This window comes from Olea europaea, chromosome 1, assembly GCF_002742605.1.
Source record: "Olea europaea var. sylvestris chromosome 1, O_europaea_v1, whole genome shotgun sequence".
Classification (NCBI taxonomy): Eukaryota; Viridiplantae; Streptophyta; class Magnoliopsida; order Lamiales; family Oleaceae; genus Olea; species Olea europaea.
In genome coordinates this window covers 6,327,941-6,342,689 of record NC_036237.1, presented here as the reverse complement: position 1 = coordinate 6,342,689, position 14,749 = coordinate 6,327,941, and the positions used below count along the sequence as shown (strand labels likewise).

The 14,749-nt window shown below is 32.9% G+C and overlaps 2 protein-coding genes across 2 annotated transcripts; one reads left to right on the top strand and one right to left on the bottom strand.

Moving 5' to 3' along the window:
- Positions 1-6,426: 6,426 nt before the first annotated feature.
- Positions 6,427-8,028, bottom strand: LOC111403637 (inorganic phosphate transporter 1-11-like). The gene has a single exon (XM_023032218.1). It carries the CDS (start codon positions 8,026-8,028, stop codon positions 6,427-6,429), a length of 1,602 nt encoding a protein of 533 aa, XP_022887986.1.
- A 686-nt stretch (positions 8,029-8,714) lies between these two features.
- Positions 8,715-13,292, top strand: LOC111387469. Its single transcript, XM_023012056.1, has 2 exons — positions 8,715-9,239; positions 12,892-13,292. The coding sequence occupies exons 1-2, from the start codon at positions 8,857-8,859 to the stop codon at positions 12,995-12,997; spliced, it is 489 nt and encodes a 162-aa protein (XP_022867824.1). The 5' UTR covers positions 8,715-8,856; the 3' UTR covers positions 12,998-13,292.
- The last annotated feature ends 1,457 nt before the right edge of the window (positions 13,293-14,749 follow it).

Sequence of the window (14,749 nt, the reverse complement as noted above, 5' to 3'; positions counted from 1 at the left end):
CAAAATTTTGTAACATTCAATTATCACAACTTTTTTTATTCATAGTCCAAGAATTTTAACTACTTTTCTTTTCCTAACAAGATAAATCAAATTTATCGATTTCAATCCTAAATTTGTATCTGCGCTTAGATGACATTAAGGGTGTCAAGGCCTTGGGATATAATTCACTTCGAGGATTCTGTAAGTGGTACACTAACAAGTTAAAATGATCGTGAGTTACAATATTTCCGTAACTGACTCTTTGAACAAGATTTTGTGTTATGTCCAATCAAGTGCCTTGGTCCGATTCGGACTCGAAAACAAATAAAATTATGTTATTATATGTAAAAGTAAAATAAATATAAATTTGTCTCATCATTATCAGTTATTATATGTCCAGAAACTTGAATCCCAAACAACATACAAATTCAAAAGTAGTTCCTATATTTTCAATGATTCCCATTATGGGGTTCCTTTTAAAGTGTATATTTTCCACCTGAAATTGTTAATGCACATATCCCAAAAGTCCAATATTCCCAAATAATTAGCCATAAATCTGCCACATAATCCTTCTTTAGAGTTGCTTGACAACGAGTAAAATACTATTGGTCATCTAAATCCTATAATGTTGCTTATTTGGTTTGTTGATCATTATATCCTATTAAAGTGTCACTTTATGTAGGATTTATCAAGATCTTATTGGTTTGGAGCCTTGATCACTTGTCGAGAGGTGTTGGTTGGAGTCTAGATCATTGTACTATAAGACTATCTTCTCTCGTAAGATGATCTTGATAAACATAATTATTGAAATTTGAGATTCGAGACATTCAATTTCAGAGCTAACAATTATTCTCTTTTTATAAGAGTACTTTAGATCATCCAATCAAGATGAACATTTACGGCGACTATAGGATAACAAGAGCTTCAACGAAATAATTAACGAGTATCCTTATGCATAGGTATTATTACGAGAGCATGATGTTCCCTAATGTCATAGAATATAAGTAGGATTAATCTAAGAAGTAGGGTTAATTTTTGACATTTTTTTTTTTATGGAAATAGGCCCACATGTAACGTCTGAATTGTCCATCTTGCAATTTTCCAAACCAAGTTCGAGACCCCTCTCTCGACTCTCTCTATATTCCCGTCGTTAAAATTATTTAGCTCTTGTTTTGAGTCCCATAATTTTAATTTTTTTTTAAATCCATTTTTAACTATATATTTCCCTAATAATATAAATTCGTACATAAACCTAATTTTTTTAACCACGTATTCTAAAAAATCACTTTTTTCTTACAAAATCTATTCTCAAAAATAGGGCTTACATAGGGGTAATTCTTTTCTTTTATTCGAAGTTGTTAATGTTGGGGGTAGTTCCATCCCCCACCCCACACGTTCCTCCAACCCTTTTGATAAGTTGAGATATGCTGTTTGATTTTTACTGTCAAATTAGTTGTCCATCAAATTAATTATTGATACGTCATTTTATATTAAAATGTCACCTATTTTTAAGCATAAAGAGAAGTGAGAAAAAAGTTTGATATATTAATTTAAAATAACGTGTCAATAATTAATTGAATAAACTGCAAATTAGACAACAAAAATAGAATAGCTGATCTCAATTCTCTTTCGATAAGTAAAGACTTGCTAACTAGGTGCTATTAAACAAAGAATCACGAGGTGAAAATTGAAAGAAAAGATCCCTTCTTTTGCTTGAGAATAACTTTGGAATTATTTTGTAGTCTTGAACTTGAGCAACTGTCTTCAAATTTCAAACTTAGAATTTTTTTAATTTTTTTTAATTCAAAAAAAAAAAAACGTGACGAATAATTGTTCCTTCAAATTTTTCTATGAAATCTAGATTCATGATACAATGTTGCCAAAGGCAACTTTTGTTGACTTTACATGCAAATTGTTGTGTTGTGTAAGAATTAAATATTTAGGTAAAGATTTTGTTTAATGCATCGAATAAGGAAAAGGATTTAGGTGCAGAGGTTAAGAGAATAAAATTTGCAAGAATATTTCAGCCAAAAAATATAGTCTTGCATCAAATGTTGGATTTAACATCAATGTTTTAAAAATCGACCCGAGCATCGATCCAGAAAAGGAAGAGGGTCGAGAATTAAATGGTCGAATTGAACTGGATAACAAATTAAATAAATAAATACATAAATAAACTATAAAATATCATAACTATAACATATTTTTAAATTTTAATTTTCTCGTTCAAAATAAATGTAATCAATATTTATTAATTTGATTTATTTAATTTATTTTATAACCTTGAAAACTAACAATTAATATGTCCAAAATAATTTGCTTTGTTCAAATTGAAAATTATAATCTTGTTGGGATTTATGATTTGTTAATGAAAATGATGAAGAAAACTAGGAAACAATTAAAAATGACAATGGACAAGCATCCCACATTGAGAGATTACCATAACATTTGAAGAATAGTCTCCTTTAAAAAGGAGCTAATATCTCACATTGAAAAATTACTAAAACATTGAAAGGAGATCTAATTAAAGGTCGGTTCAAGGTTTTTCCAGTTGAACCGGTCGGTCCGATCCTATTTTTATAATATTGCTTAACATCCTTCAACACATGGATAATTTTCCGTTGCCTTTAGTCTAAATTTGGCCCCTTTTTTTGGAAAAATAGATTTTGTAATAATGATTTGTAATAATGATTTTTTGAATAATGCATGGTTAAAAAGTATAAAAGGGGAAAAAAAAGATATGAATTTGTATATAAAATTATTTTATTAGAGAACGTGGAATTGAAAATAAATTTGGAGAAAAATAGATTTTTGAAAAATTGAGGACTCTAATAGAGGGGCAAGTCTTTCCATTAAAAAACTAGTCTAATGTCGCAATGATGTGGAGTGCTGCATGCAGGTGGCATTTGTTTGCGAGCCAACCATCCTTTCGCAGAAATATATAGGGAAATGCTATTTGTACATTTCAACAGTGACGGATTTAGGGGGGTTGGGCTGGGCTGGGCTGTAGCCCCCCATACTCAAGTTCAAGAACTTTTTTTTAAGGTATTTTTTTATTTTTTTGGGTAAAAAATCAGTTTTTTATATGTAAATTTTTTTTTCCACAGTAGCCCGATTTAAAATTTTATAGCCCAATTTTGGATCCAATTCTAAATCCGTCCCTATATTTCAGTGTACACTCCAGGTGTGCCCACGTCCATGCTAAGGATAGCATTACACTCTGCTGAGTTTGAGAGCAATATTGAATTATGAGATATGACCGGTCATTAGCCTAGAAAATCCGACAGCTTCCTATCAGAAATCCGTTAGCAACACCGTCAGATTTCAATTGGTCGAAAAAATTATATTGATATTGCTTTGTTCTTTAGTAGGTTCTGCTCCACTTAAAAAAATTCTTGTCGATTTAGGAAAACACAACCTTCATGACTCGTGCTCATATTTTCTCAACTGAACACTGGCTCGTGTTTGATTGAAATTAAAATTTATATTTTTATCAAAGTTAAAGTCAATAATTAGTTTTAACAGCATATATCATGAGATCCACAAATTTTCAGCCACACATTTATCAACTTTTATCAGAGTTTGCTAAAAATCCGATTTTAATTTCCATAAAGGGCTTAATAAATTTTCATAATGTTATTGTTCATTTAGCTGACACTGTATTTTATTATGTACTAATATGATTAGAATAATATGTCAACTATATTTTAAAGTGATGTATTAATAAGCCTCCTTTGAGTCAATTTATAAATTATTTATAAATCTTTTAAATGACCAAACTTCATTTTTAATCAAACATTCTAATGGACCTACCAATACTATCAATTTATCCTTCACTGATTTCTATTTATTTATAAACTAAAATATTTATAAATTCTTTCGGCAGGTGTTTAAATATGCGAAATTGTAAAAGAAATTTTGAGAATTACAAATGTTTAAAATTTATATTGAAATATTAATAAAAAATTTAAATCGATATTTTTAGCATTTTGACACTGAAATCGATATTTCTTTGTGAAAATGTCCTTACCATCTATTTTCTTCATTAAAGCATTGTAAAATGATTAATTTATCATCTTCTTTAAATAAACAAATTGAAAAGAAAGAAATAATATAAAAAAATTACAGTCAAAATTCTAATTTTTTCAAAATAGCGAAACGAGTCCCAATTAAAATAATTTAAAACATATTGACAAAAAAAACAAAAAAATCTATTTTTTAAAAAAAGGATTTATTTTACTCTTAGATGAGTTTGAATTAGAACAATTAGAATTGCGATTTGAATTAAGATCTTGAATGAATTTTCTAATGAACCTTCAGAGTGAATTTCAAAAGTTGATGCAATAAGCATAGATGTATATATAATTCAGCAACAAGGAGATATAAAAAAGAATTTGTTGAAAATAGCTAATTCCTAAAAATTCTAGAGAATTCGCTAAAAATAAAATGATACTGAAACACAAAACTTGATTACAGGAAAATAGTTAAATTTCCTGGATGGTATTTTTAGTGGGATGTGGAAAACAGGTAATGATGGTGGTGATAGCCCGTGGTTGGATGCAAAATTGGATAGGGAAGAAGAATCATTTTAATTTTTTTTTTTTTTTTAGTTTTTCTATTTTTAATTAATTTCTTACTTTTTTTTTTTATACTTTTACTTTTCTTTTTAATTATTTTGATGGTGGTGGTATTGGTGGAGGACAAGGGATGGGATGTGGCGTAGGGTTGGGTAAGGGGAAGATGAAATATTTTTCTTTTTGTTAGTGGGTTTTAATTGTTTTATGTGATATTTGTTATATTTTTGAAAAAATTAGGAACTCTGCCTGGAGTTATATCTTTATTTTTGTACTCTTTATTTCTTTTTTATTTGTTTATTTTAAAAAGAGGGTAAATTAGTTATTTTGCAATATTTTAAAGGAGAAAATAGTCGATAAAAAGATTTCGTGCAAAGAAAGATGGATCGGAGAGTTCCAAATGCTAAAATTGAAATGATAGAAACGATTTGCGCTATGAAAGCAAACGATAAGGACATTCTGATTCAATTACCAATATTTGACAGAAGGAAATGACAATGAGACAAAAATGATCGACTCAGCAAGAAAATGTTGAAATAATGGTGTAAATATCAATTTTGAAACGATAGAAACAATTTGCCTAATAGGTGTTGGTGTGTACAATTTCTATATGACCTGACCATCCACGACCTCATGCTCGAGGTCATGATAACCTCAACTACTATCCTAGGGCTAGAACATCCTCGAGTTTATGTGGTCAGACTCAAAGTTAATAGCCCGATCTTGTCTTCCCACATTTACCCAAGCACCAAGATCGGGCTTCCATGCTAAGGTCGGATCTATCCAGGTCAGGCTTCAATGTTAAGGTCGGGTCGTACGTCATTGAACGTAATCCTTATCTTATACATTCTAGAAAAACATTAATCCTACTTCGAATATAATTCCCCATGACCTATATCTTCATTGTTTACCTATTACATTTCGATTCAAACTCAAAACATAAACTTTCAATATAATACAAACACTTTGCATGACAATAATAAGGGTTGCATGTAGTTAGATTCTTTTACAAGTCTATTATCGATATCTATAAATACATGATCAAATTCCATTATTGAGGTACGCTTTTACATTCAATTTATAGCTTTACACGTATATCTTTTCCCTTTCGCTAACTTAATAGGGGTGTTCTCAATTAAGATTTTAATGAATTTTAAAAAATTATAAATTCTAATGAATTTCGTGGATTTAAATAGATTCTTACAAATTCCATCAGAATCTCATCAAGTATGCTGAAGTTTCAAAAAAATTGGTTACATGTATTTTTAGACTTGAAATCCATCCAAATCTTCTAAAATCATTCTATTAATGAAATATTTATAAATTCACTAAATATTGAGTATACCTAAATTTTACAGGATTTCATTAAAATGTCAATTGGGGACACCTATATTTTACTCAATTGAAAACACCTAAATTTAAAATGACTTTTAAAATTCATCACAATCTCAATAGAGGAGACACCCCCTAAGCATCAGAGGGGTGATGAGGTCATACCTCGTTACCTTTTTTTCAGATACTAGAAGAGCTCATTCGTGCTCATCCTCAATCATCAAGTTCAGGAACCAACACGTATAATTTTTGGTAGCATCAGGTGCAAATGGTGATGATAATTTGTGCAAATTACTATTAAATTTATTGATTCATTGCTCAATATTTATTTGTTAGATTATCTAGTGCGAAATTAATAATGAATATTAGACATAATTATTCGATAAAGAATTTTACTATGATAAAATTTAATATTTAAATAATACTTTTAAACTTCGAAATATTTTATCTTAGCAAATATGTATTTTGTAAACATTTTCGTTGCCTCCTAGAGGAACAAGACATCGTATTGGTGGCACAAGTAGCACCACTTGGCTCCCACCTAAGCAGAATCTTGTGGCACCACATGAGGTTGCATTGTATTCGTTGTCCGTCGAACTGCCAGAGTGGGCATCTGTGTCTCATTCAGGCTGCCGTCCTCCCCGGATATCTCCTCCAGCGACAGCCCCATGGTCTCCCTCACCAGTAAAGTACAGAAGAAACCCACCAGGTTTATGAAGGCCAAAAGTATAATGGCTTTCTTAATTTTGTTAACATTTCCATCTTTAACATAGTTTTGCACTCCAAATACGCCGATCATGCTCCCTGCCCTCCCTGATACTGCACTCAGTGAGTGGCAAGTGGATCTAAATCTTGTCGGGAATAGCTCTGCCGGAAGAATAAACGTGGTGCTGTTGGGGCCAAAACTGGAGAAGAAAAATGTCAGCCCATATAGTGCAGCAAACGTCCACTTGTGATTTTCCTTTTTCATGTAATCATAACTTATTCCGATGATAAGCATGAATTTGAACATCATAAAAAACCCCACCAGTTGGATACAGAACCTGCCTATTTTGTCTATGAAATATACTGTGAACCAGTAACCAGGGAAGGAGCCCAGAAAGGCAATGAAGAACATGTCACGCGAGGTCTCGAACATTTCCTGCAGAGCGCTAATATTTGCTCGTCTCATTGTAGTAAATATGTGCTTTTGAGTCAGGTGCTGGCTGGAGAAAGCTATGTCTAACAAGAACCATGTAGTCGTCGTACCAATTAGGTGTCGGCCATGGCGTCGAAAGAACTCCTTTGACAATAAAGGGTATTCATTAGCTGCCTTGAATTGTGCTAACTTTTCTTGATCAGCTTGAATTTCCATGTCAAGAACTCTACCCATATCAGAAGCTGCTAGTTCAGCATTACCCTTGATAAGTGCTGTGTATCGCCCCGTCTCTGGCATCTTCATCCTCCAGTAGAATGTGAGAATTGCAGGAAGAGCTCCAAGCATCAAAACTATTCTCCAAACATAATCTGCCTCAGGCTCAGCATACAAAATATCATCATCCGAAAATCGAATCCCTTTGTACTTATCGAGGAAAATTCTTGAAAGAATCATCGACACTAGGCCGGCAAAGACATAGCCAACACCTTGCATAGCAAACACTGCTGCGATTAAAGTCCCACGAGTCTTCTTGTTAGCGTACTCAGACACAATGGTGGCGGAGAGAGTATAATCACCCCCAATGCCAAATCCAAGCCAGAATCTGAAGAAACAGAGAGTTCCCATTACAGCTTTGGGACTGAAACCAAAGGAAAAGCCTGAACAAATAGCACAAATGGCCATAAGAATCAGGGTAATCCCATAAACTCTCTTCCTTCCTAGTTTATCACCCAGCCACCCGAAGACTAACTGGCCGGTTAGAGTCCCGACCACGGTTACTCCGAGCATAAAATTATTGACATTATGAGGCAGCCTTCCTGGCATATTCGTGGAGTGGTCGTGGTAATAAAGGCGGCCTAAGAGCTTGATGATGGTAGGGATGCAAAACATGTCGTATGCACCGGTGAAAAGGCCCGTTCCGGCAATCACAATCACGTTGACATGATACCATTGTATGCTTGCATTGTCAAGAGCATTAAGCACAGCAATATTGCTGCTTGTAGCCATTGGTGGCAAGCAATTTGTTGTTTATTGTGAGGGATTTTGGGAGTTAAGCATGTCTATATAATGCAAATGAATTACAAAAACTCGTTCTTGACAAGGTTTTAGGACAAGAATTTGTTTGATTAATGGTATGTCTGTAGGATATACTTTTCCATAGATGAAATCAAGGAGATAGAGGTATGTTTGATAAGTTCGAAATAAGTTTTAAAGTAGATAAAGGTATATTTGATAAGTTTGAAATAAGTTTTACAGCAAGTACTTGTTTGATAAGGATTAAAATTTAGATTTTATTTTAAATCAAAGTCAACAATTAATTTTAACAATATATTTTATGAAATTCACGACTTTTCAACCAATATTTTATCAACTTTTATTAAAATAAATTTTTAGTCCTTATCAAGGGCTAAGTAGTTTTTTGATGATAAAAGTTTAAAATAAATAGATTACTTATTTTAATAATAAAATAAAAGTTTCTTATTTCCTCAAAACGTAACTTTCTGTTACTTTCAAGTAAGGGGAAAGATTTAATGAAATAACAATGAAATTAATAAAAGACTGAATCAAAAGAGTGAGTGCGTACATTAATACAATGCCGCTTTTTGGCACCTAGTTAATTCGACGCGCTTTTAATTTCGCACTATCACGTGACAAACGCATGATAGCAAGAAATACGACAACGTTTAAACCCTATCTTCATCTTCTCCAACATTTTCTTGAAATCTCTCTGTAAATTCGACTTTTAACTAGTTCTTCCACCCTCAAATTCATTGCTACATAACAGGTGAGAGAAAATAAAGAATCATAAGAAATAGAATAAAATCACAAATAATAATGCACACCATTTCTACCTTCAAATTCATTACAGTTTCTTCAACACTATCATCCTCCAATCCAAGAATTTCCACCGCACTCCCTTTATTTTCAAAGAAATTCTCATCGGGTATCCAAAATTTATCTTCCATTTCCACATCGAGAAAGACCCTATTTCAGTCAAAATCATCAGAAGAAGCAGAGGTGTCCGAAGCAGAGGACGAGTGGCTTCAAAGGTTGCCGGAGAAAAAGAAGCCAATATACGCTCACAGCTTGCCATGCATAGAGGCCTGGTTGAGAAGTCTTGGGTTTTATCAGAGTAGAGAAGATAGAGCTGCTTGGTTTGTAGAGAAACCTGATTGGCATGCCAAACTCTCGCTCGATGTCACTGATCTTTGCATAAGGTTTGATCGTATTAAGGCTTGCATTTGATGATTAAATATTGGAGTTTTAGAGGTTTTTTTTTTTTTTCCCTTAAATTAAAATTAGTATTTTTCATATATTTTTGTTAGAGATAAATGAGCATTTTGGTTTGTTTAGTGTGTGTTTATGTTGTTGCAGTCAAAATTTGCTTCCTTGTTTATCCTTCTTTATCATGAAGCAATACATGCAACGAAGGATGTAATGTATCTTCATTTAATGCCTAAGTCAGTATTTAACGATTCTAAATATAGTTGAAACTGGGAAATATACACTCTCATGTATACTACGGCATACCTTAAGCTTGTTGAAGAATCTTTTTACAGTTGTGGGAGGAATAGTGTTGATAGCTTCTTCATTCTTGTTTGGATGGTAATGGCAGATTCCTGCTTGGACTAATTTAGCTAATCGGACGGGAATGGATTTTTTTTATTCCGTTACTTCTTAATTGGAAGTTCATTTGGATATCATAATGAGTTTGTGAATTTCTAATCCACAACAGATGTCATTGTCAGTATTGTTTGACTGGTTAACTGTTTTCCTTCCAATTATTATTAGAATAAGTCAGATGATTAATCTTGCCAGTAACGGCAAAGTTCAGATTGAGCTTATGGTGACAGATGGGCGAGAGTGCTACTGTTACAAATGCAATTGGAACTGGGAACGAATAGTTTGATCACCCCAATGAACGGTGGATGTATATTCCTTTCTCTGGACATCATTCCCTTCTGAGGAGGGATGAGCGGATGGATCAACCAACGAAATTGCAGATAGATTTGGATTCTGGAATCAAGTTTAGTGTTAAATTTACAAGTTGGAGCAGTATGGCTAGATCATTGGGCATTTGTTTTAACCGGAGAAGAAAATAGTGCAGCTTGATGGCAAGGATACATTTAGTGTTACTTTTGTGGAAGGGAAAATTAAGGTTTTTGGATAATTTATTGGTTGCTGGGTGATGGATAATATTTTAATGAAGTTTGGGGTTTTGGCTTGTTGATAGGTGAAGATGTATGGAGGATTTACATTTTTAGTCTCGATTGTGTAGGATCAGATAAAATACAACAGAGTTGTAAAGAGAAGCTAGCAAATTGGCATTAAAGAAGTGCTCATAAAATCCGTTATAAAGAACTTACAAACACAGAGCATACAGCAACTATTGGACTTTCTTATGTTGCACTATGTGAAGCATAATTATACTATTCTTGCATGATTGTTGGTCGAGCTATATTCAACGATATCTATAGCAACTCGAGGGTGCCGATTTTTAAAGATACACACACTGAGAGGTGTGAGATCTCTCCATTGTGAACTTATTTTAGTAAAATATTGTGGTGGCAAGTGGAAGTAGCTCTCGTATTGAGGGTGAACCACTGTATAGCTTTGTTTGCTTTGTCTTTATAAAAACATTCTGCTTCCTTGCTTGCTTGTCTGTTTTAACAAAAACTTGTGGTGGCAAGTGGAAAAATCTCTTGTACTGGCGGTGAACTACTATAAATCTGGGTTTGCTTTGTGATTTTTATTTTTTATTTCTTCATGCTTATTATTGCTCTCAAAGTTAGCGATTAAGACTTGAGAGCACTTATCTTACCTTGAGGTCCTTGACACTGCTTAGCATAGTGTTTGCAATGGCATGAGTTACATTTGACGAACTATTGATCACACAGTTTTTCACATTGAAAAAAGGGAGGAAATGTGAGCCAAGAGGTTGCATGGTCCCATAGTGCCAACTATGCTGGTGATTGCAACACTTGTTCAATTTCTAAGTTGCAATATGTATTTCTTGATTCTAAACAATATTGGTGTAAAATATCCAACCACTGTATAGAGTAGATTAACAGCAATCGAGCAGTACACATGACTAATTAATGCAACTTATTCTGAATACATTTAGGAATCCAATCATTTTAAAAGATTTAATTCAAGTCTCATCGACCAGAGGCTTTGAATTGTACCATATTTTGAGTCTTCCGGAAAAACTACTTGATGTAACACTAAGATTAAGATTGATTGTCTGCTCTGTTGAAATATACAAAAGCTAAGATACTATCCACAGCTTTCGTCTTTGAATTATGTTTATTGAAGCCTTAAGTTCTATCCACCTTAATAAAAAAGATACGAAATCATTTTTGTCCATCCTTGTAGTGTTTTCTTTACTTTTCCTCCTCCATATGTCAGTTACTTTGCATGTAGATTTTACAGATGAACTTCCCCATATATATGAACTAAAGTTAACCATTTTGTCAATTGAGAATCCATAAGTTTGTTTTTAGTCCTACTGCTTGTCTGTCTGGGATTCCTTTGTTGGATGAAATTGATCCTCCTGCTAGAGAACCATAAGTAAGGTTCTCTTGCTACTTAAGCAGTAGCTAGTTTTTATCTTGCTCACTGGTGACTGGATATGAAATTTGCTTTGTTGGATAGTATATTTTTCAATTCTTTTAAGTTTGTCTCTTGGACTATCTTCGTATCATAACAGGGTTATAAAATATTTTATCTATTTGCAAACTATTTCTTCTGATCTAAAGGTTATTCTAGTAAAAAGAAGGGCGATATAATAAATGTTTTGATGTTTATTTTGCTTTTTAGGTTTTCATCTTAAAAAGTCAGCCTTGTTGGTTACTTTTTTAATTTCGGTTTTACCCTTAACAATATTGAATGGTCTAATGTAGAGGTGAATAAAGAAACCGCCAACCTGCAGACAGAATCGAAATTGCGGTTTTGAAATCGTTGGTATGAAATTTATTCGGTTTAGGTTTCAACATTTTAAAAAACCAAACAAAACTGTTTGGAAATTGTTCGGTTTAGATTTAATGGTTAAAAATTGCTTGAAATCAAATCGAACTATTCATTTTTCTTATCTATTTCAAAACTAATGAATTTGTAAGCTTAAATTTTATGGTTGAACCTTGTATCAATGCGTTGGTTAAGCTTGTATTGAGACAAATATATATTAATAATTTAATGTGTATGTTTAGAATGTTTCAATTTACGTACTATATCGAGATTTTAGACCAATATATTTATTTTTTCAATTTTTTGAAAGATGTTATTTTTATGTCGATAAAATCATGGTTTGATACCAAACCGAACTGCAAAAAAAATGGTTTGGTTTGGTTTGGTTTGGTTGGTTTGAAAATAATTCAAAAACCTTCACCTGTAGTCTAATGGGCTGTGGTCGAACCATGAGTATTTTTAGAAAGAGCAAACCAAGATGGTCATTTATAATATAAAGTCTACCAACTCTTCACTTTTATCTGGGTTTGAGACTGACTATAAAGATTTGTAGATGGAGTTGAGGACGTTTCTTAAGACAACATGTAAATTGACAGAAGATTCAATGTCTTTTCTATTCTTTTTCTGCTTTTAATGTGCCAACATATTGGAATTGTCGAAGTCAAGAGATCGGTAAGTGCATAAGATAAAAAAAGGTAAAGTAGAACTCTCGAGTCAATTTCAGAATTTCTACATTGAAGATATTACTTAATTACTTTCCTGCTTTATATTAACTTCCGACTGGCTAAATATCTCGTCTTTCTTCATTATGTTTGCTACTCTCCTGTCGAACAAACTTCTATAATTTCTTTCTCAATTTTTAGTAATTTCAAGTTTCTAACAGCTCTTTGGAATTGAATGCAGGTATCTAAAGAGTGGACCAGGAGAACTTGAGAAAGACGTCGAAAGGAGATTTAGTTATGCACTGAGTAGAGAAGATATTGAGAATGCTATACTTGGAGGGCCATGACGATGAAAAATTATTAATCCACTATCGCTTAATCCTACTGGAAACCCTCGTGTAGAAAGACTCAACGGTTAGCTTTATATTGATTTATCTACTTTTCATTTATATCGAGTGAATGTGTATCTTTGAAAATAATTGTTATTAACTGATCAATGGCACAATGAAAATAGAGGGAATTACATCCTTTTTTTTGGCAAGTAGATGCTAGGATCAACCTGATGGAGCATGTACTTTGCAGCAGTTTCAGTACCTAGATGACTTGTTTGATATGAAAAAAATAACTTAAAATCATTCATTATACTGGTTTTCCAGCGTCATCTGGCCTATTTTGTTTGTTCTAACGTCTGCTATTATCAAACCTTAATTGTGCCCGATCTAAGAAATTGCAATTGGGAAAGGTTGGCACTTTGATTGGAATATGAAAGATCAAGATGTAATCTTGTAAGGGAGCCAGTGAATATAAAACTGTGCTTGGATAAAAAATCCTTGTGGTTGAGGTCTAGAGGACAGATTGGCCATCCAGATCCAACACAACTATGCGCTTTATTTCGTTGTGACTCTGGGTACCTCTTTATTTACTTCTATAGTTCCCCAAGAAGAGAGTCGACCGTGATTATCAACAAGCTCATCTTCGAACTTGAACAGAGCTTCTCTCTCAGTCTCTCCAACTCTCCCTATCTAAGTACCAGAATGATTCTACCCACTTTCACTACCGGAGAGAGGAGTGGTCAAAAGCAGGCATACATGATATAGCACATTTCTTTAGCTTTCCGTTTGCGTGCAAGAAGATGAGAAGATATGTCAAGACTCGTAAAGTCATCAATTCTCGTTCTACCTATTCTCTCTTTCTTTATAGAATTAACAAGTGAATCTACATGTGTGACCGTATAATGAATAAGTTCTGTCGCTTCTTATTTATGAAAACTATGAACGTAGTAAATGGATGATAAAAAAGTGAGTTCACGTAAGAGCACCTTGAAGACTCAGTTTGGGATTTTATTTTTTATTTTTCAATCAATGTTCTCAACGAGCACGAGCACAATCAATTTAAGTATGTTTGGATTATAAGAATTTTTAATTAAAGATGGGCTTGTATGTGTGAATAATTGTGTGTTAAATTATAGGCTATCGAATTCGGTTGAGTCCAATTAAAGTGATCTAATGAGGTTTCGATTTTTGGGCTTTAATGTATCCAATTAAAGTATGGGTTTACATATGTGTAGAGACCGGGCCCAAGTCCTAATTTTATGATGGGCCGAATTAGGTCAAAGGGCATCCTCATATAAATAGGTTATGGTCCCCAGATCACACGCAACAGATTATTGTTCATTCTCTACTGCATTCCATCACAGAGAGGAATAGGAGACTGCGTGTAGATTTGGAAGATCATACCGCGAAATCCATATTGCATTAACCATGTCAGACTCAGGTATGCTTCCGCTTTAATTATTATATTTCTTGATGATTTAACATGAAAGATCCGGTATTTTAAAGTATTAAATTATCCAACAAGTGGTATCAGAGCCTCTTCATGTTGAATCATTGAGAATCAAAGGTTTTAGTTTGGTTCTTGCAATACATTTTGAAATTTTCAGATTTAACAATTTTTGGTTATATGTTTTGTTAAATTTGAAAATTTTTGCGGTATAATTTTATTATTTTCGTATGAATTAATTCAGTTTAGAAAATTCAGATTTGGAATTTGGAATTTTTATAGTTTCGGATTAAGATTTAATTTAAAAAAAAAAAAAATTT